The sequence below is a fragment of the Rhipicephalus sanguineus genome, chromosome 8 (assembly GCF_013339695.2).
Source record: "Rhipicephalus sanguineus isolate Rsan-2018 chromosome 8, BIME_Rsan_1.4, whole genome shotgun sequence".
Classification (NCBI taxonomy): Eukaryota; Metazoa; Arthropoda; class Arachnida; order Ixodida; family Ixodidae; genus Rhipicephalus; species Rhipicephalus sanguineus.
The window spans coordinates 53,718,723-53,731,552 of NC_051183.1; the positions used below are offsets into that span (position 1 = coordinate 53,718,723).

General features: G+C 44.2%; 1 protein-coding gene and 1 long non-coding RNA gene across 3 annotated transcripts in view; one reads left to right on the forward strand and one right to left on the reverse strand.

Annotated features, from left to right (window-relative positions):
* The window catches only part of LOC119401904 (uncharacterized), a 227,201-nt gene that overhangs the window by 150,745 nt on the left and 63,626 nt on the right, over positions 1–12,830 (forward strand). The gene's annotated exons all lie outside the window — the stretch shown is intronic.
* The window catches only part of LOC119401899 (uncharacterized), a 39,636-nt gene continuing 26,937 nt past the window's right edge, over positions 132–12,830 (reverse strand). The window contains exons 14-21 of the mRNA XM_037668902.2: positions 12,613–12,675; positions 11,457–11,567; positions 9,391–9,462; positions 6,698–6,822; positions 3,851–3,964; positions 2,507–2,589; positions 1,597–1,736; positions 132–526 (exon numbers count right to left, since the gene is read on the reverse strand). Of these exons, the coding sequence (XP_037524830.1) occupies positions 383–526; positions 1,597–1,736; positions 2,507–2,589; positions 3,851–3,964; positions 6,698–6,822; positions 9,391–9,462; positions 11,457–11,567; positions 12,613–12,675 (852 nt within the window). The 3' untranslated portion in view covers positions 132–382. The remainder of the gene's footprint in view (positions 527–1,596; positions 1,737–2,506; positions 2,590–3,850; positions 3,965–6,697; positions 6,823–9,390; positions 9,463–11,456; positions 11,568–12,612; positions 12,676–12,830) is intronic.

Below are 12,830 nucleotides of genomic sequence, written 5' to 3' on the forward strand. Positions count from 1 at the left end.
CGACATTACGGGAAATAAATGGATCCGAGGTCGGCCACGCATAGAACAACCGATGGTCAGTTAGAGCATGGAATGGATACGAAAACGTGGTAAACGCAGCCGGGACTTAATAAAGACAGCAGAACGTCCGTTTTTTCTGTTTATTACATGTATAAAATGCTCCGGCCTCATCAAGGCAGCAGGTCAGGCTTTGGAATGAAGAACGATAATATAATCGAAGCAATAAATACGCTAAAGCAAATGAACATGAATCATGGTTTATCTCGTTATTAACATGCAGATTGTATTACAAATCGACCTGCTACAATGCCGAGGCACGCGTCGTAATATTACTAAAAGATCGCACACGATTAAGGTTAAGGTTCGCGGGTGTATGGCTGGGTCACAGGATGCCGGCGCTGATGCTCTGGATCATCTCCTGCATTTTCTTCAGCTTGTCCAAGTCGGCGGTCAACTTGGCCACCTGGTTGGACTTGCTCTGGAGCGCCTCGTCTTTCTTCTGATACTTGGACTCGAGAGCTTGCAGCTGAGGAAGCGAGAGATAGGGTGAGAAGATTGACTAAACCTGAAGCACATGGCAAGGGTTGACGTTAGGCTTAGCAGAGCTCGTTAGGCTTAGCATCAGACTTAAGGGGAATCTCTCCTTCAGACAAACGTGCTTGGGCTCGAGAGCTTGTAGCTGAGCAAGCGAGAGAAAGGGTGAGAAGATCGACTATACCTGTAGTACATGGCAAGGGTTGACATTAGGCTTAGCATCAGGCCTAAGGGGAGACCCTACTTCACAAACATGTTTTTTTTTTGTTTTTGAGCAGATTTTTATGGAACTTTCACAAATTATATATTTTTATGTGCAGATTTGATACATGCAGTTATTTCTCCAGTCAAATATTTCTTCTATGGTCAGGAGCAAGATTTTCTTCTAAACTGTGAGTTACAAATCAAATCAACATATTGCAATAATCTGGAATACTGTAGCAGCAAAACAAGAATGGGTTTATAAACCCACTTCAACAAAATGTTAATGAGTTCTCATTAATATTGTGTCTAACAAAGAAAAAACGAGCCCTCAAAAAGTAGTCTTTCCTTCATTGAACAGATAGTGCGGTATGTCCGACAATTCCGAGTGAAAGCCGGGACTTTACTCACGAAAGTATAGCATACTGTGACTATAGTTAAAATGGACTTAAAGTATCCATTTTTGTTTTATTGCATACAGTGTTCATTATTATGTTCATTATCGTGATACGTGGATTTGCCTTGTAACTCTCACAGCGTAGAAGGAAGTCTTGCTCCTAACAAGATACAGGAAATGTTTCATATCTTAAAAACTGCATGTTGTGCTCAAAACGGAATTCTATAATTGAAATCAGCACACGAATTGCATCAGGGACAGTTTCATGAAAGTCTGATCAAAAATAATACGTACGTTTCCAAAGCAGGGTCCCCCTTAACAATGTGGTAAGTTCAAGCGTTCATACACCGTTCGTTAACAATGTGTTCCTTAACAATGTGGACACAAGAAGTTGTGCTAAAGCTATGATCATGCTTTACACTGCTTGAAGTTGAGCAAGCTGCATGCTCGCGATTTTCTTTTACCTGTTGCTCCAGTGCACTGTTCTCCTTCTGGAGTGCGATGCTGGCCTCGTTTATGCTCTTGAGCTCGGCCTTGAGAGACTTCACGAGGGCGGTCTTCTCATCCAAGCTGCCTTGCAGCTTATGCAGGCATTTTGCTTGGTCTGGGTGAGGAGGAAGAGAAAATTCAGTTCAAACGTACCATAGGAGTCGATGCTGTGCAATGACCGAATTTTCTCACGTACATCCCACCCCCCTGGACATAAGCCGCACCCCCAACTACAAGCTGTGGAAGAAAAAATTGAAAAAGATTTTGGCATATTGCTGCGATGTTTCCTTGCTTGCACTACCATGAAGCAAGTTTGTCAAGCCTACTTGCTCATCGAAATTCGCGTATAATTCACACCCCCTGACTTTACATATGCAAGCGCTATGGTATGCAAGCGCGGAAGCCGCCACATGTTTTCATGGTAGAGAAATGTTCACTAAATAAAGCTTGCTGCCACTTTAGCTATCTGGTAAACTTGCCTTCACTTTCGCTTTTTGGTTAAGGCCAAACTGAAGAAATAAGAGATCAACTGAACCTTTTTTTTTTGTTTACATATGATACTGGCTTGATCTGATATCAACCACGCAGCAAAGGTGTTCTTTATAGCTGAACTGACTTCACTGTAACAAGAATGACCTGCATAACGAATCGGAATCCAAAAGTACATTTACACGAAACATTCTGCGCAACGATGACAGCAGCACCAGCATTCCTGTTAGAGTTCCTTTGCATTGCTGCTCTTAGCCCTTTATTCACTCGGTATACAACCGGTATTAATGCGTTCATTCCGCAACCATGCTACGCATCTTGAGCCCCTCAGGTGTCTTGAGTTTGTACAGAGACTGTATGAATGTCGTTCTTTCACTTTTCACTTGAGGTCCTCACCTTTCATTTTAGCCTCATGCTCCTTGAGCAGCTTTTCTTGGTCCTGGTTGGCCAACTCGAGCTCTTCGTTCGCCTTTGTTAGACTGCAAAAGCATCGAAAAAGGTTGGCAGGCTCAAATCCTACATCTCCAAACTCACTCAGCACACATTCACAATGGTGAGCAAGGAGAGGACTCTGTCGAATCAGAGTTTGTACTGCGCATTTTGGTGTCACCACACCAAAATGCACCGCAAATGGTGCCGTTCGCTTCGGCTCGCACCATTATCACAAATAGCCACATTCGGACGTCTGGCTCCTCTGCCACCGATTCATTCAGCAGCTTCGCGACTACAAACGCAAAGTGACCGAAAAACTGAGCAGAGCTACTGGCCCGGAGAAGTGTCTTTTTGGTCGAAGCAATCGTCCGCAACCGATGGCCTCGTAACCAACCTGACTGCGCGACCTCTGCGAATCGCCAGTGTGAACGAGGCCTTACTGCTGAAGCGGCAGGTTCTTACAACATACAGTGACACATACAGTGACAACATACGTTCCGAGTGTTTAGTGCAACTGAGAGTAAAGAAAACAAAAGTGGGGTTAGAAGGGAGGACAAGATGACAGCGTGAGCGCTACGCTGTCGCTAGTAGCGCTCAGGCTGTCATCCGAGTCGCACTAAACACTCAGAACGTCATAATATACCAACTCTCTCAAACTGGTGATACAGTGCCATCTTCCCAAGAACATCTATCATATTTGTTCAGCAGTAACGAGCACCCAATTTCGAGCCAATCTGAAAAGGGACAGGCAACAAAGAGAGAGTTTCAGTGGCTTCACAAGCTACTTGGCATTTGCATATTGAGTGACCGTAGCATTAAATGCGAGTGGTTAAATCGGTTGCGACACCTTAGTGGCACAGAGATGAAACTGACAAATAGGCAACTATTCCTGCTGTTACCAAGCGCATACTACACTCAAACCTCGATATAACGAACACGGATATAACGAATTATCGGTTATAACGAAGTAAATGAAGAATAGCCTTGTCATAGATAGTGTTACAAATAAACGTTTATAACGAATTTTCGGATATAACGAAGTTATTTTCATGACAGATGTGACTGTTATAATGAGGTTTGAGTGTATTACACTGCAGGCAACAATTTTTAGCAACAAATTAAAAGATGCAATTAAGTAATTGAAAAAGTCTCGCACTATTGTAACAGATATATGTTTAAAACAAACACACCATATACTAAGGCTGCTTGTGCATCAGACACACTTCATACGTCAAGGTGTGAATGTATCACCCAAAATAATTTTTGCGCCTTGAACAAGAACTATAACCGAAAAGAACAGAAACGTACGCTTCGAGCTTGAGTTTCATAGAATCGCCATGTTTCTGGAGCATCGCGATCATCTCCTTCTGCGACTGGATCTCCTGCTGCGCGGACTCCAGGCTTTTCAGGACCACTTCGAGCCTGCGTAGAGACAGATCATAGCGGAGCAGTATTTATTACCAATTTCCACAGCACCGTATAAAAATTCAGCAGTCCATGTCCTATAGGAAAAATGGGGACAAGCGAACTTTACATCTGTGTGCCTGCCTACTATCTATCGCACTGCGCAATGCTCCCTCCTAACCGTTTCCTTCCTCCATGCAAGGGAACTGGATCTTCACCAGTCTGTTTAGCGGTGCAACAGTTCAGTTGCTATAGGCAACGCAATGCCTGTCTGTAAACGGTTAGGAGGGAGCATTCCTTGCTCCATGCCGGGAACTGAACCTTCACCAGTGTGTTTAGCAGTGCAACAGTTCAGTTGCTACAAGCAATGCAATGCCTGCCTGTAAATGGTTAGGAAGGAGTGCAATGCTCCCTCCTAGCCATTTCCTTCCTCCATGCCAGGAACTGAACCTTCACCAGTGTGTTTAGCAGCGCAACAGTTCAGTTGCTATAGGCAACGCAATGCCTGCTTGTAAATGGTTAGGAGGGAGCGCGATGCTCCCTCCTAGCCATTTCCTTCCTCCATGCCAGGAACTGAACCTTCACCAGTGTGTTTAGCAGCGCAACAGTTCAGTTGCTATAGGCAACGCAATGCCTGCCTGTAAATGGTTAGGAGGGAGCGCAATGCTCCATCCTAGCCATTTCCTTCCTCCATGCCAGGAACTGAACCTTCACCAGTGTGTTTAGCAGCGCAACAGTTCAGTTGCTATAGGCAACGCAATGCCTGCCTGTAAATGGTTAGGAGGGAGCGCAATGCTCCCTCCTAGCCATTTCCTTCCTCCATGCCAGGAACTGAACCTTCACCAGTGTGTTTAGCAGTGCAACAGTTCAGTTGCTACAGGCAACGGCCATGCATTTATATCCAGGCAACACTGAAATGTGGCATGGTGAAATTACAAGACACCTCGATAAAAGATCACACTGCCGCATCCGAAACGGCTGATCGCCAACAAGCCCACGATCGAGAGAGCGTCAGTTATTGGAAAATGGCACATATAAATGTGCACGTGACTGGCACACCTTTGAGGGCCACATTTCTGTATGCTTGGCGGCGCCGGGATTTTTGCGTACCAGGCTGCAACCGAAATCTGGGAGTTATAAAAGCTTCGCTTAAAGGGGCCAGTAAACTGCCCCGCGGTCCAAAATGTGTTATGAAGCTATAACTGCGCAGTTGTAGGGTGTGAACATGCTGCCGCAACAATTTTAAGAATAGGTGCAGTAATAAGGAAGTTACAGGGTATAGAACAACCCACTTTTTTTTTTTCGGCTGGTTTCGGTTTCTCGCTCGGCCTTCCTACCCCTCTCGGCAGCCGAGAGGGGCAAGCGTAGCCCACCTGTCGTGACTACGCCCACTTTGGCGACTTAACACAACGTCAGTGATTACGTCATGGGCATGCAGCCAATTGCCCAGCCACGCTTCCTCCATGTGCCACTCATATTAGAGTGGTACTATTAATGTGCAGCCAAAACCGCGTCACCGCAGGGCCGAGGCGCTTTTTGCGTAGTGCAGAGGACCAATCGAAGCCGGTGATGCGTAAAGTTGCCTATGGGCAAGATTACGTCACTGCACGTATGAGGGGGTTTCAACAGACACTGGAGAGGGGCGCAGCAATTGTTTTTCAAAACGGAGTGTCTGCCCGGTACACAGTGCTGCGATATTCGCAGAATGCGATCACCACGGCCTTCTGCATGAATTAGCGAGCTTGTTTGGGAGGTGTAAAAAAAAAGTCGAAGCCTGTTTACTGGCCCTTTCATAAATAATTTTTGGGGTTTTCTGTGCCAAAACTGATATAATACGGCATGCCACAGGGGGCGACTCGTAACTAGTTTAACCACCTGGTGTTCAACCAACACAAATGTAAGTGCATGGGTGTTCTTGCGGTTTGAACATACCGAAATGCCGCTGCCATGACCTGGAACCGAACCGGTGTACTTGAACTTAGAAGCAAAACACCTTATTTGCTAAGCTATGACAGCAGGTGCAGAGCAGGGTATACATCAAGCGCTCAAAACGTTATTTTAAAGGGACGAGAAAAATGATTTAGGCAGTATTAATGAATTACTCTTCTACAATGCCAAAATCAACATCACGCTCGTAACAAGAAGGCAGTGGGTATGCTAGAAAACGTGGGAAAAGAAATTTGAAGGAAACCCCAATCCTTGACTTAAGTGTCTCGTATTGGCACTCTTACGTCTATTCACCTGCCCTGGTGCATTCCTAGGGCTCTAACTGTTTGTTTTGCGCGCTGCCGAAGTGGATCTCTGAGGCCACACAGAAAGAAGGGAGTGGTTGAGATTTGCTCCACCAGGTGCCGCAACAATCTCTGCTGCTCACAATCTTTCAATGAACTCAATCAATGTTCATCATTTATCCCGACAGTTAATTGGTCCTTACCTCACGTAAAGTTATGCTCCAATATCACATGTATCCGATATAACTCTAACTAGAACCAGAAATATGGATTTCCATTTTCTGGCAGAGCTTTTCGGAATATTCGGAAAACCAGGAGTGCTCGTAAGAGAAACTAGAGTCACTCTGTACTTGTGCCACTAAAAATCAATGGCAACACCATCGTGAAGTTTTCACACCATCTTGACATGCAACAACAATTTTGATAGTGCTTGCTAGGATCTCATTAGAAGGTGCTTGTCTCCACACTTTTCACTCTTTGCAGAATACCGGGTTACCGAAAGTTAGGAAGGGGCCTTCACCTTTTCGCTTTCACGTCGAGACCGTTGTTCCTTTGTTCTAGTTCCTCTATGTGGGCCTTCAGGGCTTTGACCTTGGTTCGCGACGCCTTCAAGCTCTGTGCAGTCTCTTCACTGCGCTTCTCCACCTGAAAAATAGCAGCAATGTTAACACTTTCAGGCACGACCTGTGAAGAACCGTCTGTAAAGGCTTCGAACTTACCCACCATTATTTGAAGGCATTCGATATTCTATGTAATAAGAATAATGTCATAACGCGATGATTTACATATTTTATGGCAATTATTTTTAAACTGTAATTAAATCTGTAATTATCGTAATGTCATTCAGGTTCTGTTATTGCATAAATAGAATCGAATCTCAGGCTAGAAATATGATGCAATTTTCTTTTCGGTTATATATGCATTCTGAGCAAAGAAAATTTGCACTTTTGACATGGATCGCAGGAAGGCGCATGTCGAATGACTCGTCGCCTTCAGCAACGTGATCATATGATACAGAGTAAAATTAAGTTAAGAGAAGACATTTATTATGCTCTTTCTCAGCCACTAGTTGACACTAATGGCAAAAAGGAGTTGCATACGGAAATGTGTCAAAGCACCTCAAAAGGTTAGGGCACTCGAAACGAATACCTTATACAAGGAAACGTGCGATTGCAGCAGCTTGTTGACGAGGCAAGAGTTAAACGCTGAAAACATACTTGCGGCACTATATGTTTAGAATTAGGATTGATTATTCAACAGCAAAAAGCACGTAATTTTATCCTCGACACATGCTCACAATGGCTAGCCCATTGGGCATGCCCGTCACTGGACTAAATCATGGCATTCTGAATTTTCTACATATTTTACGAACATCTTGCAATGAACTTTGATCAGTCTGGCGAGACTTCCAGTTCACATTGTTGCTTCAGGATTCGCAATGAAGTAGCAAACTTAAGGGGAGATGCTACTCGAAGACATTTTTTCTTTAATATTCACCCTAAGCAATGAAACTTGAGCTGCTTATAGAACTTTTTATGCTGATTTCAAATATATAATTAGTTTTCCAGCAAGTTGCATACTTTTAGTTCTGCAACATGACAAAGTGAAAAACTTAAGCCTTTTGCCCCCCCTCTTTTCAGACCTAAACTTCAATAATTTTTTACAATTGATAGTTCATAATGTTTCAAATAAAGTGTGGAATGCAAATAACTAATTAGGAAGTCTATACAAAATATGTACTAGACGTGAAAAATTTTAACGTGGGAAGTTCATATTTCTCCTACCCTAGTAAACGTTTACATAACTTTTTTTATTATATAATAAGAATATTGAAACTTAAACAAGATAATTGCATTTCTCGTACTTTGGAAAAAATTTGGGAAAAATTTCATGCAGATCTGAGCACCAGAAGTACCCGAAAAAGGAGGGGCACATTGACAAAAATGGCAAAATTTGTGTTTTGAGAAAAACGAGTTTTAAAGTCAAAATTGCAGGTTTATTTATCAAAGATGTCATTGAATGCGACGAAATTTGTACACAAGAAAGAACAATCCTCCTTGTAGTGGCCACTGCCATTAAAATGCGCCAGCACCATAGGTTTGGCCCTCACGGCTCTTTCGAGCTGACTCCTCGACAAGAGATTTTTTTCTTCAGCGCACGCCGACGAGCCCTTGCTTCTCCTGTTAGTTTTCGAGACATTTTTTTCTGGCGTGTGCTGTCCCATGATGTGCCAAGAGCAACAAGATCATGAGGCGGCAGCGCGCTAAGCTCTTCCAGAACACGTTCAAATCTGGAGTGCCCTCGATTAAACCAACATGTTCAGTGCTGTCATATCAGCAATCAACGAAGACTCGTCGTCCTGTGATTTTTCTTCGTCTTCGAAGAGTCCGATCTTTTTCTGGGAGGCACTCACATATTCGAATGCCGCGGCAAACTCGTCAGACGCATCGGCGTCACTGCCACTACGCCTTGCGGCAGCAGACGATCTTTTCGTGGTTTGAGTGTTCGGCTTTGATTTGCGCCGGCGTCCTCGAAACTTGTGCATCGCGTGAAACTTCACAGACCGGTGACCGCGCTTCCTACGGCTTTCTTCATCCATAACGGATAAGCACACGAGAAAAGCATTGTTCAGCTGCGCTGCTCGACGAGACACGGATCCTGCAAGTAGGCTTCACAGCACACACCGGCACGCAGCGGCCAATGGCGGCTCCCGATCCGTACCACGTGATTTAAAGCCAGTCGCGGCGCTCGAAAAAGGCGGCAAAAGCGTGCTTCTCTTTATTATTTCTTGCACTGCAGCAGCGCGGGAAACCGTCGTTATTTGAAGAGTGAGGCTCGGCTCTTCGCCTCATGCGGTCGACAATGGCGAGCGGCGGCGCATTATCAGCGGCAAGGTGCTCGAAGATGACACACTTTCGGCCTTTTGACAGCCACCTTGTGCTCTTTAGACGCAATTTTAAAGCATTTCCAGTTGAGTCTCGACATTGACATTTTTTTTCAGAACAGTAGAGGTACTAATCTTAACAAAACAGGTGAAAACAAAAAATCGTTAATTTTTTAGAAAACTCGCGTTTTTCGACCCGCATCTCCCCTTAATGGGGAATAGAACACCATTTACCAAATTTTTATAAAATAGTCGGTAAATAGAGATTTGACCATGCAAAATTTTTGGTTATAGTCTAGCTGTTCAGGCACCGTAGTAATCCATCTTACCTCAACCATCCTCTCCTCAGTGTCTTCGATGCGCCGCTCGGATGCTCTCAACAGGCTGCGCAGCTCCTCCACCTGAAAGAGTTACATATAAAGAAAACTGCAATTCGGCCTAGTTACATATGAATCACATCCGTTATTGGGGTAGAAAGTGCAGTGCTTGTGGATACTATATAGTGATAAAAAACTACTCTTACATTGAGGATTTCGTTATACTGAGGTTTAACTTTCATGTAAACACTGGCTATATCCTACACACACAGATTTATTCAAACTATCGCATCACTGATCTTCAAGTTAATTTTTACCATTCCAAACCTCGATGCACGCAAAGTCGTCACAGGAGCTTACTGAATTATCAGCCTGCTTTCAAAGATTTTTGCTATCATATGCACTGTCCATGCAGTTAGATATTCAATTGACCTTTAAACTTAACGACGCTGCGAACTGAGAGTGAATGCCAAACATCCAGAATCGAAATCTCTGGTAGACCTTCCATACCTCAAATACACAGCGTATATGCCTAGGGCTCGAATCGCATCGCACATTTTTCGCTCGCAAAAAACACGACGCGTGGTGCATGCCAACGTTGCCGCCGATGTGCCTCGTGAGGCATTTTCATGCCCAGTTTAACCACTTATAAGAGGCACTGATTTAACAGGCAACTGGGTATAAGACACACCAGTGTGCCTACATAAAAACAGAGGTTGATCAGAGAATGAGAATGTGGTACCCTGCCTATAAGAGACAGCTCATATAAGGGACAAGTATTGTGCCCTGGTGCGTGCCTCTTATAAAGGGGTTCAGCTACTCCGAGTAGCAACATGTGGCTACACAATTCCGTTAAAGGGCCCCTCACCAGGTAACATAACAAATTTTAGTTAGACATTGGAAGTTGTTGCATTAAAGTTATTTCAATCAATCAATCAATCAATTGGAAGTTGTTGCGAGCCCAATAAAGAGCATTATGCCGCAAGAATTTTTCTAATTGGTCCTTTAGAAGCTGAGAGAAACAATTTGTAGCGGAGCGAAACCATGATGCGAGGAGGCGAGCTGCCAACCCTTGCCGCTCGCCCCGTGTAGCCTTTGCAAGCCAAATCCTTTCCCTGCCCTCTTCGGCACGCGAGCAGGAGGATCACATAACGCATGAACACGTCATACGCACGCAACGTCACGAGCGCATGACATGCCCGAACCAGCCCGAGCCCCCGAGACACGAGCGGTGTTGTGGTGGCGTTCTTTACAATTCATCTCTGCAAGTTATGCCGAATGCGCCCTCGCCGATCACTTGACTTTCAACCTATTACTGAGCATGAAAGCTGCGACATTTTTACGGACACGAGACTAGCGGTGTGCCGCATGAACATCTAGTTAGACGCGGGAGGATAAATGAGCGTAATGAGCGCTGGAACGCAGGTAGAAAATTAGTTTAGTTGTAAGGGGTGGCGTCTGCACGATGCGCAAAGCGTGAGAACACGAATGCATGCGAAATGAAGGTAGATTAGTCTCGCATCTTGCTGCCATTCACAGTAAAAATTAAAAAAGAAAATGCACATATTCCGTATGTCTGTTTCATTATTGCTCTCAAGTTTTATTCATCCATTCAAGCAACAAATTACACAAACTACACTTCATGTCAAATAATTCATCACAGTGTCACGTGCTACTGTTGGCGACGTCAGAGCACAGTCATCTACGTAGAGGAGCAACTCCACAGCACTACCGCCTACGTAAGGCGATTCCATCGTGTACATCATCATCTCATTCTCTGGGCGCACAGCCGCAACAAGAAGGGCAAGCAGCATTCAGCTTGAACTTTGACCCATTTACGCAGCGCATCGCATTGCAAATTTTGGCAGACGTAATTGTGAACGCCTAGTGCATGCATTGCGCTCATCAGCTCAAAATTGTCAAACCAGGTGAGAGGCCCTTTAAGTATCCTGCTGGGCGCAGGTCCCACCAGACACGTGTTAGTCGCACCCAAAACCTCGCCATGCGGTTCTAGCTTTACACGAGTAACTACATTAGCGGTACACGAACAGTCAAGGATGACATGGCAGCATACGCACCTCAGCCTCATTCTTGGCCTCGATGCAGGTGTACTTTGTGACCAGTCGATCGGACTGCTGGAGAGCTGCAGTCTTTGCCTCGAGCAGTTGAAGAAGCTCTTCTTCGCGAGCCTTTACAGAATCAAAAAAGAGGCAAATGTGAACAGCGATTGCAAAGCTACAGCATGTTTTACATTTTCTACATGTTTTACATCATGTTTTACAGGCCTCTAGCATTTTCGCCTCCTTCGAAAATGCGGTCGCCACGGCCGGGATTCAATCCCATGACCTGCGAGTTTTCAGGGTAAGAAAAGAAAGATTTACACTTTATTTAGGTCAGAGAGAAGCAGTGCTGCTTTCCTTACTGAAAAGCAGAACGACAAGCTGCACTTGCGAATTTTATAGCCAGCTATAAAACCGTATCACGACTCTGCTTATTATCTCAAATCTTTATAATCCTTTTATGTTGAGGCATTGTGTAACGATCTGCCTTGTTCCCTCAAACCTTCTTCGTCTTCTTACGTTGAAGCGTTGTGTCATTATTTGCCTTATTCCTTTGAGTATTCATCCTTTTATGTTGAAGCGTTATCACCTGCATGAGTGAGTTTACATTCTTCATTATACGACTGCGTGATATTTGATGCACACTCAGACCTCGATATAACGAACACGGATATAACGAATTATCGTTTATAACGAAGTAAAGGAAAGATAGTCTTGTCATAGATACAGTGTTATCAACACGTTTATAACGAATTTTCGGATATAACGAAGTTATTTTCGTGTCGGATGTGACTTTGTTATAATGAGGGTATAGTGTACAACTGAATCCAAAGCCGACTGCAAAATTCTGCATAAAAGATGCAGGCCACGGGTCTTCGGCTTCAGAGCACAAATTAGCCTCTTCTAATGCTGGCAAAGCTTCACCGCAGTACAGGCTGTTGCAGAGAAGCTAACCAAAGCAAATCTGTCATTACAGAGTGCAAATAAGGCCCTTGCTGCCCAGTTCATTCGTATCTTGAGACACTCAACTTCATTTTTCCTCCGTTGCATGTAATTTTTTTGGTTTGCAGTAGACTCTCAGTAAATGGAAATGATGCTTAAATGGAACAACTGCGTCAAATACGATTGCGAGCAGGCCATTCGAAGCCGTTAATGCCGAAGTTTGTGAACTTACTTTCAGCTTGAAGATCTTGTTCTCGTAGACTGCCAGTATCTCGGATTGCTTCAGCTCGCCCATCTGCACGACAGTCAGTTGGTAAACTTGGCTGAGAAAGAAGCCGTTTCGGAATCTAAGAAGCTGACGCATATTTGTTCAAAAAGATATACGAGCTCCACCTTCATTTGTACAGGTCAATACTATCAGTGGGCAACATCTTTGCGACCATAGTTAAA